Here is a 15,337-nt window from a genome sequence, read left to right as displayed (position 1 = left end):
GCCCAAAGACTTATAGATAGGTGTAATTATGGCATCAGATTAAGCTCTGACAATGGACGAGGACGATGTCATTAATATCTATGACAACACACTGAAGTCACTGTATAAATTTAATTTTTCTTTGAAAGAAGAACAGATCGCTGTATTAACTGCTCTGATGAATGAAAACAATGTATTTACATTGTTACCAACCGGATATGGAAAGTCCATGTGTTGCCACCATTACTACGAGACGAGGTAAGTTCACAGTATCTTATGTTATATTCTAGAGTAGCGATAGGCTGCAAGTAGTAATCGTTATCAATCACACGTTCTTACTTTGTAATGCGATTTTTATCATTGTTGTAAATATGTGTTGTATACGTATTTTACTGTGGCCCGAATGCAAATATTTTGTGAAGTATATGAGTTCTATAGTAAGTAATTCTTTCATACAGACCCTGAAACCAATATATACAACACAACCCCAGGCAAGTCTATATTACCACTGTATCAGCAAATAACGAAGTATCCTTGGTATTATTCTTATTAAGATTATTTAGGAAACCAGTTTTATGTAAAATATGTTTAAATCAGAGACTAGGTGTTAGTGGAATATTTTGTATGTCATGTGTTATTCCATTTTATCGTTTTACCTTGTATCGTTGATGCAAATCTCTCAATGAATAATCTTGTGTAATTAACAGCTAGACTGGACGGTGCATCACGTGGCATTGGTCATATCTCCTTTGATTGCTCTCATGAGTGACCAAGTGTTCCAACTGGAACAACACGGGGTGAAAGCTATTGCTATAGACAAAGAAACCACAGATCAAGATATACAAGGTATATTTATTGAAATGCGGACACGTTAATACATTAGGCAAATTTGGTATGGTAATATAAGACATTTCCTGTGAAGAATTCAACTATAACTATAAGTAACTGTAACTATAGACATAATATAATTAATCATATGATATTTTGGAGGTTATGTTAAGAAGACATGTGAAAATTCTTTGCCGCATTGCAGAAAGCCTTGTATTTTGTATGGATGAGATGCACAAAGCCAAAACAATTTCGTCAAGATGATGTTAAAGTGAATTTCATTTGCATACATTGTAAAAGATATGTAGGCGATATGTAGTGTTGTATTATGATTCTGCTTAAACAAAATACGGTTGTTTTGCTCCTGCTGAATTAGTGCGGTGTAACATTACTAGAATTTCCTGATGAATGTTTATTACTTATCTATTGTGTTAAAGGGATTATGTACTGTCCTTGCAATCAAATTAACTGCTACGTTGACAATGGCATCTGGTACTTTTCTTGCCGCGTGGCACGGTAACTGAATAAACATATTGCGCAACACTAAGTACAAGCCAAAAGGGGCATCTGTGACGGGTGTTTATTGTAGTATGTATTGCCACATCAATAGAAGTAACCTGCCCAACCCTCTCCCACATCACCCAGTAAAACAGATCCCTGATTGCATAATATCTCTAATTGCTGAACCACAGCGTCTCCCCAGAGCAGGGGAAGTTTATTGGTAGCGATGTCCTTCTCTGCTAATTCATAAAATAACATCAAACAAGGTGCAGTTTATGTGAAAGACGGCAAGAGTACCAAGTTATGTCCTGGACTTGATTAGTAGAATAGTCAGTACACGATCTGTTTGATTGGCATTTTAGAAGTTGGTGGATAATAGAAAAGTATATGGATAATAACTTTTTTGTTTGTTATTATGCGACGTTTCGGTACAGCTTGCTTGCTTGACAACGGTATGAGAAGTTTACCAAAACGTCGCATCATAACAAGTAAAGAAATTGTTATCCATAAAGTATAACGTATTATACTTTTCTAGTCAGTACATGGACCTTTAACAAATTTCATAACGTCCATGTATAGTAACGTAATAGGTAACACAGAGTAAATGTTTAAAAAAAAATGCTGTGAAGAGTGAAACTTGGGCGACAGCAATGATTAATGCATAAGGAATGTTCCATATAAAAATAATTCCTTGCATTTATGTCACGCTAAATATATACTGAACATGCATAATGCGTCAGTTTGTGTATAACACAAAGATTCACATAGAAGTTTGTCCATGTTTTCTTCATTTACGGGATCCTGTGAGTATTTATATATTTGAGAGGTAAGAGTTTTACATGGTATAATGAAGAGAACAAGTAAACACACATACACATTCGTTATTGTTCAAACATATTTCTTCCCCGGAGAGGTTACATGGTCCGATGGGCAGAACCCAATTTTCGGTAGCATATTTCAGTTATAAAAACTGTATATTTAGCATTTCATTGATTCGTTTATGGTACTGGTTTTAGATGCTGCCTTGTGTTCATGTCACCAGAGCGTGCTCTTACCAAGTTTTGGAGACGAGCCTTTATGTCGGAATGTTTGAGGAAATCTGTGTGTTTACTGGCAATAGACGAATGCCATTGCCTAAGCGAATGGTAAGTATTAGAAATCAGCATATGCACGCTTGTACGGTATAATGACGAGTTCACTTGTTCGACCGTTCTGTTTCTGGGTTTATGATACCGGTAGTGGAGCGTTGCACCAAACGTGTGAAATGTCTCAACACTGCATCGCACACTCACTGCAACTTAGTAAATGTAATAATAACACAATAACATTAACAGTATGTTTGAGCATTTCATTTCTTGGTCACACATGTGACACGTATTAGAGAGATTTCTAAACGCTGTTGGTTACAAAGCAGAGGTTATTGAATTTGATGTAAGAAACCGCAGTAAATGAAACATGTATCATGAATGCATTTGTCTGTTAATAAATGACCATATAAAATGATGTTTCAGGGGAGAAGACTTCCGACCAGTGTATCGTGAATTGAGATCACTGCGAAGCGTCATCGAGGCACCAATGGTTTGTCTAACTGCTACAGCAGACACAGTTGTGAGAGACGACATCTTCAAATCTCTGTCATTGTCCAGCTCGGACACAGTCACAGTTGCCAAATTACCAGACAGGCAAGTTTTTTGGAGCAATTTCAATGTTATGATGACTGATGAGAATTTAACAATGAAGGTCATGTAACACCACCAACATTACGTATACGAAATGTTACCTATAAGTTCTTATGAACATACTAGACTTCAAGTGTAAAATATAATTAATTCCTTTATTTTTTAGGCCAAACATATTCCTTGATTTCCGGAGATCCAAACAGAAAATGAAGGACGATCTGACATGGATAGTGGACGAATTGGTGGATAGGGGCACAGCAACACCCAAGTTCATAATTTATTGCAGGTAGATTACACATTCTTTTCTTTATTGCAGAAATGACGTGAAGAAATGATATTGTTACAGTCCTTTTCTTTCTTGACAGGTGTTTATGTTACGGTAGGGTTGAAATAAACATGACATATTATAACACAAATATAATAAGTTGGCTTCTTTTGGGCATGTTACAGGTCGACTTCGGAAGTTACAAATGTGTATGAATTCATCAGGGACGAGCTTCATGAACAGGGACTTTCTGAAGATATGGAAACCACACTGGTTGAACAGTTCCACAAATCACTAGATGATGACACTAGAGAGGCTATTCTTGTGCAGTACCGTCAGAAGACCAGCTCACTTCGATGTCTGGTTGCTACAGTAGCTTTTGGATAAGCATGCAGATACCAGATATACGTGTAGTCGTTCACTGGGGTGTGCCTAACAGTGTTTTAACATACTGGCAGGAGGTGGGGAGGGGTGGCAGAGATGGTAGCGGATGTATGGCCGTGACCTATTGTTATGGTCGCAGTCTGGACCCTCGAGGTACTAAACAGTCTATGAGGGATCTTGCACGTGAGGCAATGGCAGGTGACCTGTGTGTCAGACATCTAGTGTTGAAGAACTTTTCTTTTAACCCCGATTATATTACGGAACAGAAAAAACTGTGCACATCTGGACCTTGTGGTGATGACTGCACCTGTCAACTATGCATGTGTTGCTGGGCATGTCTATCAAAATGTCCCTGTTTTAAAGGGGACGACCTGTATAGACAGCGATATCTGCACCCATTGCATTGATGAAACCATTGGTTGTGTGCCCTTTAAGTGCTAGCTGTTTGTTGTAAGTGAATAAATATGCTTGATCTCTCGAACACATTGTTTTGTAGTAATATGAATGGCGCGTCCTCTCTGCAAGGAAAATCTGTAAATTATGACATAAAAGCAGATAAATATAATACACATTAAGTGTGATTCACCCAAAGTACGAGCGCGCGAAACGGAGGCGAGAGTGAGTATTGCGTACCGCTAAGGAAGAACGTCCTCCGATACGGACTATAGAAATTTGGCGCATGCGCACAACATGTCAACATGTCAGCTCGCTATCGTTGAAACAAGAACTCAACGGGTTTGTGGCCTATTAGTATCTAAATATATGGTTATGAAAACATGACAGTTACGTGTATGTGTAGGGAAATTATCTGGGAGTACATCGATATCGACTTTTCAGTCAAAAACCCACGGGAAATATTTTTGAAAAATGATCAGAAAATACGAGGGGTAATCGGCCACTAGAACCTGAATAGGATTTATGAAGGTGGTGTTCTCGGCCGTGATGCAGGGTCATGTCTTGACTGTATAGGACCGCATCGCGGCTCTCGGCTAGGCACACAGCAGTGTTGCGCCATTTCTGTTTGAATACCGAGCCTCGTTGTGAAGTTTTTTAGCGGGTTGCGTGATAAAGGCGTATTAAATGATAAGTTTTTGAAAACGTTGTTTGAACTTACAATTTTGACTCTTACAAAATCAGGGAAAAATACGATTTAAAGGTATCAAATAAAAAACCTTAGTATCAGTTAAATCTTTTTAATCATGTTGGCACCAAATTACCCCCCTTTTTTCATTTCCAACTTATTTGCTGAACTTCACTCATGATTGAAGCTTGGAATTGACATTTTCTGAAGATTTTGGGTTTTTGGGTGGCCATCTTATAAGAATAGGTTCCGGAACAATTTCTGCCAATCACTGCTTCTAAATTCTGTCAAATTATATCAATGGATATTTTTTAAATGATATGATTGATATTTACGACTTGGTTTACGAGAAAATATAAACGGTACCTGCAATCTCAATCCCTCCATATAAACCAATGTCGATGTGTCTAGATTTGTCAGCACCACGCCCGAGCTTGTGGCTTTACCGAGGTGAGAAACATCTCAAACCTTTATCAATTCGGGCTACCCTCCCACTTTAAGCTGTTACGTTATGATATGTTCAAAAGCTGCGTTATACCCTCACACCTCACAGACTCACTGGCGATATTCTCTTGGATCCAGACATTCTTTCCAGATCGAGTCTTCAAACACCTCATATCTTGATTGCCCTTTTCAGAAGAACAGTCGCCATTTCGGACCTTTGTCAACAGCAAGAAACGAAAATAATGAGTGAGTGAACGAGTTTAGTTTTACGCCGCACTCAGTAGTATTCCACCTATATGGCGGCGGTGTGTGAATAATCGAGTCTGGACCAGACAATCCAGTGACCAACAGCATGAGCATCGATGTTCGCTATTGGGATACGATGACATGGGTCAACCAAGCCAGCGAGCCTGACCGCCCGATCCCGTTAGTCGCCTTTTACGACAAGCATGGGTTAATGCTGATCAATTCTACCCGGGATCTTCGCGTATCACAAAAATGATGAACGTTGGTGTTGTGGCAAGAATCACATTAGGCTGATACACTCTCACCAAACTTTATTTCCCTTTTCGTTAACGTTTATCATCGCTGCATCGTTGTATTACGTACATACGTTGTATCGTTGGGTACTAAACAGTTGACGACGGAAGGTTCAGAAAAACTACATAAGAGAAACAAAATACTCGTTTTAGCTAGCTTTTATTATTTAAACTTTTCAATTTATTCAAAGTATGTACCATTGGGTGGCGACGGAAGTAGTGTTCAGCTTTCTTCCGTGACTTCCTAGCTTGTTTGCAGTTATCATGGAACCATGGTTAACGAATGTGTGGATTTGGTTCAACTTGTGAAATTGTCTCAGCATACATTTTCAAACTGAGAAAGACTAGCCTCTTTGGAAGTCAACTTTGAGGAATAGCTATTTTCTGAAAAAAGCATGCACACATTGATTCAGTTACAAGAAGTACTAGACAATGAGTCTTTCATGTTCAGCAATAACACCAGTGTTCACATACAAGTCATTCGCGTACGAATCTTAAGTTTAAACGACTATTTTTCAACATACAGTATATCTATTTTATCCCCTTCATAATCACTCCCTTGTGTCCATTATCACATAGCTATTACGTACTTTGCATATTACACATACGGACACAAGGCTTCCCCACCGCCCTGGATTTGATGATGGTTAAGACAGGTGTCTTATCTATCTCCAAACACAGTTTGCAGGTAGATGGACACTTCGCTGAGCCACTGAGCATTTTCATACTTTTGAGAAAATGTATGTTGAAACCAAATATATTTGGAAAGAAAAGCCAAAGAAGTCATCATTTTGCATAAAAAAGGCAGAATATGAAAAATACAGAATTTATGATCATTAGAGAAATCTGAGTGAGTGAGTTAATATTTAATGTCACATCGGCAATATTTCAGCCATATCGTGACGAGAACATATTTGACATTGAAATGGAACATGTGTACATGTACTTGATGTGCCACACATCTCGGATGGCAATATCACAATTGCTTAGAGTAGCTGTGAAACCTAACAAGTGTCATCAGGAGATGATAGATTCATGGCTACTGAATATCTGAAGTGGAGAAACAATTTGTTGTTCAAAACATAAATGTTCCAGCTGATAGAAATTCTCTAGTTCAACCTTTAATTAAAACCAAACAGGAAAAATTAGAAGCAACATAAAAGCTCCAGGCATCCAGAGAGAGGCACGCTTCATCTACAGACTAATTTGAGAAGTTTCAACAAGAAAGCGCCAACGGTTTGGTTGGTCTACTCCGGAAACAGAACAACGGATGGTGTACAGACGGGCAGGCGGACGTACATACAGATGGGTTTTTAACTTATTTCAGTGCTTTGTAATGGACTTCTAATTCTTTCACCATAGTGGATTACCTGAAAGTTCTGTTGGAACGAGACAGAGCATTGTGGCTCGGGCTCTTATCGTTTCACAGTCGACAATTAGCAGATTACAATCACGATAGGGACAGACAAATCACGTTGATGACAGACATCGATCTGGTAAACCAAGGGCCACAGCTTGTGCACAAAACCGTTTCATCAGAACGACTGTGTTACATAGTTTGAAAATAGCATGTTGAAATTGCTAAAATCCATTGTCAGAAACTGGCCACTGAGTTTCTGGATGAATCAGGTTTCGGAATTCAATTAAGATATGTTAGCACACTTATTCACTTTTAAGCCTAACATAATAGTGGTTATTGTTTGGAAGCGCAAATGCCTCCAACCTTATAATCAGGCTGAGGTTTGTCTCAAGTGAAATTCCTCTATATATACTGAACCACAAAAGAAATGTCGCACCGATAGCGGTTTCTTAAAGCACACACTTTAATTCACTGTAATTAACAATCGGAATGGAGGATTGAGTTTAAACTTGACAATTATGGTTAACACATTTTCCGGAATCACTTTTAGAGTTCACACAAAACAAAATCACCAAAAATGGTACCATTACGATACCTCAAAGTTAGTATTGTGTGTGGCCTCTATGGGCATCGATGAAAGCGTTGCATCGTCTGTACATGGAATGAATTAGCCGGTTGATGAAGGCCATAGGCACCTGGGTCCATACTCTGTGAAACAGCAGCAGTTTTCGGCCTTGGGAGGAGGTCATTCAGTCTTCTTTGAATCTCGTCCAAAATGTGTTCCATTCGACTCAAATCAAGACTGAGTGCAGGCTATTGTAGGGTTTGGATGCCATGTTGTCTTAGGAAGTCCAATATTACTCTGACAGTGTGGGCTCGAGCATTGTCTTGCTGGAAGATGTGATTTCTGTAATGTCCAAAATGTGGTACAACGTGGGGTCTTATGACTTGGTCAATATAGCGAACAGCTGTCACGTCATTTCCTCATCCTGGACCGAGATTCTGGAACACCACGGTGCTAACTATCTGGTTCAGACCGATTGCACCTCACACCATGATGCCTGGACCACCCCATGAGTTTATTTCAACCCTCACTCTCATACATAACGCCCAATTTCGATGCTGAGTTTCCCATTGCAGTCGTTTTTTGCGATGATGAGCGGTGAGGACAGGAGTACAATATAGTCTGTGACAGCAGAGGTTTCTCCCGTGCACACGTCGACGCACTGGCCTGCTGTTTCCGTCTCTCTGAGGAAGTGATCCCGCAGATGGTGATGTTACTGAAGGTCGCCCAATGCGTGGACGGTCTTGGATGATGTTAGTGACCTGATACAACTCCTGCAGTCGGTAGATTGTCCTAACATGAACATTAAAATGATTGACTACCCTCCGTGCAGTCTGGCCAACTTGCAATCGTCCCAAAACTTGGTTCCTCTGATCTCTCGTAAGTCGTGCCATAGTGATTGTGTCAAATGATTTCAGGCGAGTTTGGGACTCGTTTTCATTGGTAGGGTTGTCACGATCTGCACGTGCATTTTCATTTTCACGAATGCCATACGGAACCTTTTACCACGTCTGCCATTTGAGGTGCGTTTGGTCGATATGCTTTTTCATCAGAAAACACACTGATCGATGTTGGTAATAACTGTCAATTTGGATTGAAAAACATGTTAATAAAACGATACAATCATCATAAAACATCATTTTGTATGAACAAAATCTTGCATTTGATTTTGAAAAGCGAAGGTTTCTTTTGTGGTTCAGTATATATATGTACACTTGTATTTTGACAATTCCAAATGGCCAATGAACATAGCTGTAGCAAATAAGGGGCCATGTGACTATGTAGGTAATCCAAAATAATTGTCCCGCCATAATGCGGAAATCGAGATTTCTATAAAAATCTAACTTAAACACATTCTGTGTTTTTACTGATCTAAGAACGTTAATAAACTGATACATTTTCAATTAAAAACAATTGTACACGTAATAGAGCACACTTATACTACTTTAGTGCATAATTACGAATTGGAAAATCCCTTCTATTTTAGTAGCACACATTAGGTTTTCCTACACTTGTGTTACTATTTTTGGGACGGAATCCCCGACACGTCACAGGTCACGTGATTTAAAATGAAGCCGCTGACATGCGAGTGATCGAGTGAGAAGCTTGATGGCTTGCAAATATAAACTTCTGGATATTTTGATAACGAAAATAGGGCGCACCTGTAGGTGTAAGTACCAACAAGTCATTCATATAAGTTTTTTCGTGCGCAATAATTATTACATGACCGTTGAAACCTTTATGGAAACGGGTGAATCTCTCTCTCTATCTCTCTCTCTCTCGCTCTTGAAATCCGTTTCACCCCATAAATCATCTCACATCCGTCTCACTCTTAATTTCCTCATGTGCCTCCAACGTTGCCTTTTTAGATGGCTTTTCTTGTTAAATACTTTGGAATGTTTGCTATCAGTTCCTTATGAGGTTGTTCACCGAAAACGGTATTTAGCTGTAGAATCACTATATAGACAGGAACAACAAACATTATGTGAAACAGATTTGCTTTATTTAAATTCAACTACTTTAATAACCCTTTTTCAACTTACCTGAAAATCCAGACGAATAATGGTGAATCCATTCTTCTTTCCTGACTTACGAACTTGATTTTATAATTTACAGGTTAGATTATTTCCTGCAAACGCAATAGATTTGCAGAAACCATACTCCATACATTTAGTTTGACACAAGCTGATGCCAATGGTATGAAAAGTGAGCTGCTGGTCTTGTTGCACCGTCAACACTACAACCATCAAATGAAGGGTAAATGCAAGACCTATGCTTTGGAAGTACTTCAACTGCTTCATGTTCTCGTTGAAGTACTCAGTTTCTAGCACACACGTTCTAACAGAAGGAAACACACTACATCCACAGTCACCGGTTCCCCAGTCGCAGATATTTCTAACGGGCAGGCGTCTGCTTAAATACATGCACCAAAATCAATAATGTTAACATTGAAATATTCTCTTTCCAATGTGTGTTGTCCCCAGAATTGTTAGTAATACTTTGTTCGCTGCACGTATATATACGAAATGTAATAGTTAGAAAAGCATTAAGGAGTATATGTAACACGCACCTGCCTAGACGAAACAGTTAACAAACTTGACATGCCTTTCATATGCATAATTTGAACCTTCAACCAAATGTTCCCAACGCAGTTTACCTCAGATGTCATTATCAGTCTGTCTATTTGTCGAAAATACAGTGTCCACTGCTTAGGGACTGACCTTTAGATATTGTTTTCAGGCACATCTTCAAGTGTTGCAATTGAAACCTATACACACTAAACGTTCATACCTTTCTGAATTACAAACCTTTTTTATCACTATTTCTTTTTCTTGGGTACAGATAGGTCATGCTATTGCAGTCATTTATTACATCTTGTTGGACAGTATGACTATTTGAAGTTCATCTATTATGATAGTAAATACATGCAGGATAGCCATAACTGTACAATATAAGAATAGTACACTGCTGCCTAAACCTTTCCCCTTACACGCGTGGGTAACCCGTAACGCAACTCGTTTACATCGCGTTGGTCACTCGTGTGAGACCCGTGTGCAACGGTCTCGTTGGTCACTCGGAGGGAACAAACGTTTAACTAAAGGAGGACCCATGGTTGCCTGAAAATGGAGGACGTAACAGAGAGATCAATTCTAAATGATGACATGTACTTGCTGAAGAATTTTTAGAAGTTATCTTGCCGGAAAATAAGAGTGATGTGATCAATCAGACCCTTCTTATATACACACGTGGAAAAAAGTATCCCACCACCATACCTTTTTTCTTTCACTATCTTTAGCCATATAACAACATGATGAAACTAAATGAAAACAATAACCTATTTCGTGTCTCAAACGCAACAAATCATGATGCACGTGCTGCAGGTAACAAGTGTGGAGCATAACGTCAGCCAACAGATGGCAAGTTATAGGTATGGTTAATGCCAGGCTGTACATGACACAAATTGCCTGGCAATAGCCTGACGGCACGAAAGAGAATCTAAAAAAAATGACATATTGTTTATATTTAGGATGTTTTTAATATATTTAAGCGCTGTTAATATGGTATTTGCTTCTGCTGTGAAAATAGAACTATCGCCTGGTAATCTAGAAGAAATTATTCTGGATCCATTGACGTTGGCATAAGCTACTGCGCCACCATCCTTGGACACATCTGTGAATAATAATTTGTATGTATTATGTTCATTTTTTAATTGATTATATTCTTGTTTAAAGTGTAATTCATTAGTGTCTGATTTTTTAAAACTTTGTCAGTGTTAGCCTATTAGGTCAACTTGTGGCCTCACTAATTGCCAAGGAGGAGAAGAAAGAAGACGGGAAAGAAATATATTTTCCAGCTCAATGCCGGCGGCAGATAGGAATGGTTTATTTCTGAGCCCTAGAGGCGGAACAAGAGAAGATTTCTTGTTGTACACATCCTCATAGAGGGGATAAAAGACACCGTTATATGCAGGGTTAAACTCGTTAGAAAATAGTTTTGTGATGTATAGTAAATAATTTTTTTTTACGGTGTTGGGTAAGAGATGATTTATTTGCCTCGACGTAGAGATTGTCAACAGGAGAGGTTCTAAAGGACATAAGACAAAGTCTTAGAACTTTGTGGTGGATAGAATCTAATAGTTTAAGGTTGCTTTTACAGGCTCCACCATATACGATGGAACCAAAATCAAGTTAGGAACGGAATTAAGATCGATATAGGATCGATATCATCCACGAAAAATGATCCATCAACTGAATCAATTAAAACCTTAGAAAGACTTAATACTAAATAGTGTTACAGACAAAATACTGCCTTGTGGAACACCCTGATCCTGATTATAATGATCAGACAGAGTATTATACACAATGGGGCTACGGGACCAGGAACCCCCAAGGGTACAATTTAAAAAATTAGCCCTTGAGGAGTCCCTATTCCCGTAGCCCCATTGTGTATACTACTACTGAGGTGCATCCACAATTTGATGAAAATCGGTCAAAAAGTTTCTGAAATATTGACTTTTAAGTGAGCTTGGGGTCGGTCGGGAAAAGGCAAATGTCCAGCTTTTTGTCGTGATTAAATCTTAATTAATCTAATGAAGTCATCGAGAGTAATCCCAATGCCGTTTTGCTATAGCATAACCATCTGCCGAGATGCCTGCAAAATGTCACGAAAATCGGTCAAATAGTTTAGGAAATAATCACTTTTTTAGTGAGCATGGGGTCGCAAGGCTAACAATCCAACGTATTGTCGTACTTGTTATATATTATCTAGGCGAGAGGTGTTTTTAGCTGAATGAAACGCAGGTCTCGGCAGGTATCGCGTTCACGTTCTCGTTGTTTGATCTCGCATATCTGTCGCAAAAGAAACCCGTCTACGGTTTCCAGTGTTTTTGCTACTTCATCTAGGACCTGGTACAGTTCCATTCTGTATATATACTCTTTTTTTATAAAATGGTATTTAATTGGTTCATCAGTCAATGTTTGATGAATATACTTTAAGCTGATGAGGTACAAGTTTTCGTATATATAAATGGTCTCAAGTCCAAAAAACCCCTTTTGAAATATCATAATGTCTACGTTTGCAGTGGGTTTTTTTCCTTGTTGTATACAAATGCGACAACGTTTTTGTTGATGGCGATCATGCCAGCGTATTTCTAACTCATGCAGAAGGTTTATATCTACTCTGTGGGGCATCTCCAAGAAATACTTCGATAATAAGAGTAGAACCTTGTATCACACTGATCCACGAGTATATTTTAGTATAAATAACGTTATTTTTTTCTCATTGGGGACTAACATGTTAGCCGTTTGATCTGGTAATGATCCAGGATTAAACCACCCAAGCAGTATCCCATTATTTTTTTAGCGAGACGCCACCATCATTATTATCCATGATAAGATAGGGGTAGTCAGGACCAGGTTAATAATCCATTTTAACTGAGATTCGATGATGACTTCTCGTCGTTTGTACACATTGTCTTGTAAGCGCATGGCATACAAGGTGTTTTCCTTGCCGGGCAGATCGAATCACCTCATGTCTCCGAGATGGGCTAGCGTTACGTTGGGATGATGATGGTTCATCTCGTTTATATAAAATGTATTACGAAATGGTTTTCAAATGGATATCGGATAATTCCTAGGACGTGCACTTCAAATCCATGAGATGTATGTTGTTGAGTAGAAAAATTTCGGTGAGCGATATCGAGTTTTTCACGGTCACAGTGACTCCCTGCAGACTGGTGTAGGCGTTAACGTTCACCCACACGTAAACAGAGCAAACTTGGTATTGTTGTTGTTTTGCCCAGCGGAGTTTGATCCCTTTCACGATTTTGACGACGTTACGCGGAGACGGCGGTTCGCCGAGGTAGACTTGGATGTACAGCGTGGATTCGCCAGCAGATTTTCCAGGACGTTTACCACTCTGTCGAATTCCGACACCATCTGCAATCCGACGTTTTGCGTCCCGGGTTTGCTCGACAGCATGTGGGCTACTCATTGCCTCAACGTGCTGACGATCATGCTGCGTCTTTGTGTAGGGACGTAAGCCACGAGCAGCGTTCCATTGTTCATGACTTTCGTCAGGTAGTGATCTTTGTTGTCCGTGAAAACGTGGGGAGAGTCGAGGGTGATGTTGAGATTCCAGTCGATTTGTGATTGCACTAATACCCATTTGTTGTCGTCGTTGAATATGAGAGTGTACTGCATGTTTCTGGAGACGGCCGTGATCTCGACGTTGTCCAGGTGGAACAGCCTGCCGTGGAAGGCTGGTGTTATTGTCCATTCGTCCTCGTCGTTGCGGATCAGGTTGTATCGCATATTCTTGACCGCTCCTTCGGTATCAACGTAATTGCCTAGGTCGTTGCCACCACCACCAGCGGCAGTAGAGGGCGGCAGTTCGATGCATTTGTAAATGCTGTTTTTCAGTTGCAAGGCGTACAGTCAACTCCACGCTTGTCCCCGAGGTCGGAGATCGCTTTATTTTCTAATTGCGCTGATCAAAAGTTTGGTTTGAACCAGGATGTCAATAACGTGAGTCGAGTCGTGTCACAGTACGAAACGGGCATTGTGGCACTGACACCGGAAGAAGTAGCATCACCACACCAACAACAGCAGCAGCTGCCCCCATAAGGCAGGCAACAATCAACGGCGCTGGTGGTCGGCGGGATCGCGGTTGGACTCATTTGGTTAAAAAATCCTTAGCTGTGACGTACACCAGACTCGCCACGGCGACGAAAGCCCACAGGTTTTGACGGAGCCACATGATGGTTTTCGACAAGAAGCCTAACAACCAGGAAACGATGCTGCCCAAGATGCCAGGCAGTGCTTCGGCAGCTTTGGCGGCCAGTTTAGCCAGGGCTAAATGATGCCTGATGATGATGGGCTTGTTGGTGTTGGTGGTGTACCACCACCGCCCGTCAGCGATACGACCAGGGTCGATATGATGAAGCCCAAAGCCGTGAGAACGCTGGCAATGGTTATTCCTTGTTCCCGAACAGAATTCGGATCCAGTCGGCCAACGTTGTGTCCCCTGCACATGAACAAACGCCACATCAAATTCAACTGGCCCGTTTAAGTAGGGATGAGCATCCTCGACTTATACAAACACTTGATGTACGATTTCTACTACAACGAGCTGAAGAAACAGTGCGAAGTGCTGTACACGGACACGGAATCCCTGCTGACGGAAATTCACACCGAGGATGTGTAAGAGGACATGAAGAAACACATGCACCTGTACGACACCAGCGACTACCCTAAAGATCACCCTATGCACAGCCAAGTCAACAAAAAAGTGCTCGGCAAGATGAAGGACGAATGCGCGTGCACGCTGATCGCCGAGTACGTCGGCTTGAGACCCAAGATGTATTCCATTAAGTAAGCCGCCGCCGCTGAAATCTGAAATGCGAAAGGCGTGAAAGAACAAGTGGTGAAAAAACACATCAAGCACGCCAGATTCAAGGAAGCCCTGTTCAAGAATAATCTTGATGCTAGATAAAGTGACAGACAAAACACTGCCTTGTGGGACACCCTGATCTTTATTGTAATGATCAGACAGGGTAGAGCCCACCCAGACTTGAAATTGTCTGTCATTTAAGAAGTTGGCTATAAATTGAGGCAAACGGCCTCTCAATCTGAAGCCATGTAATTCGAAGCCAAGTGATCGACAGTACCTCTGTTTTTACGATTACCACATAGGTACTATGTATGAAGCCCATT

The 15,337-nt window shown here is 40.2% G+C and overlaps 1 protein-coding gene across 1 annotated transcript; it reads left to right on the top strand.

Annotated features, from left to right (window-relative positions):
* Positions 1–716: 716 nt before the first annotated feature.
* On the top strand, positions 717–14,248 carry LOC124284938 (ATP-dependent DNA helicase RecQ-like). The gene is given in 8 exon segments (XM_046721070.1): positions 717–825; positions 2,351–2,453; positions 2,820–2,990; positions 3,154–3,273; positions 3,438–3,634; positions 3,637–3,930; positions 13,836–13,963; positions 14,045–14,248. Coding segments are annotated over 8 exon segments (1,302 nt in total). The 5' UTR covers positions 717–740.
* The last annotated feature ends 1,089 nt before the right edge of the window (positions 14,249–15,337 follow it).

Source organism: Haliotis rubra, unplaced genomic scaffold (genome assembly GCF_003918875.1).
Source record: "Haliotis rubra isolate DU_JTF1 unplaced genomic scaffold, ASM391887v1 Scf349, whole genome shotgun sequence".
Classification (NCBI taxonomy): domain Eukaryota; kingdom Metazoa; phylum Mollusca; class Gastropoda; order Lepetellida; family Haliotidae; genus Haliotis; species Haliotis rubra.
This window is presented reverse-complemented; position numbering and strand designations above follow the sequence as displayed.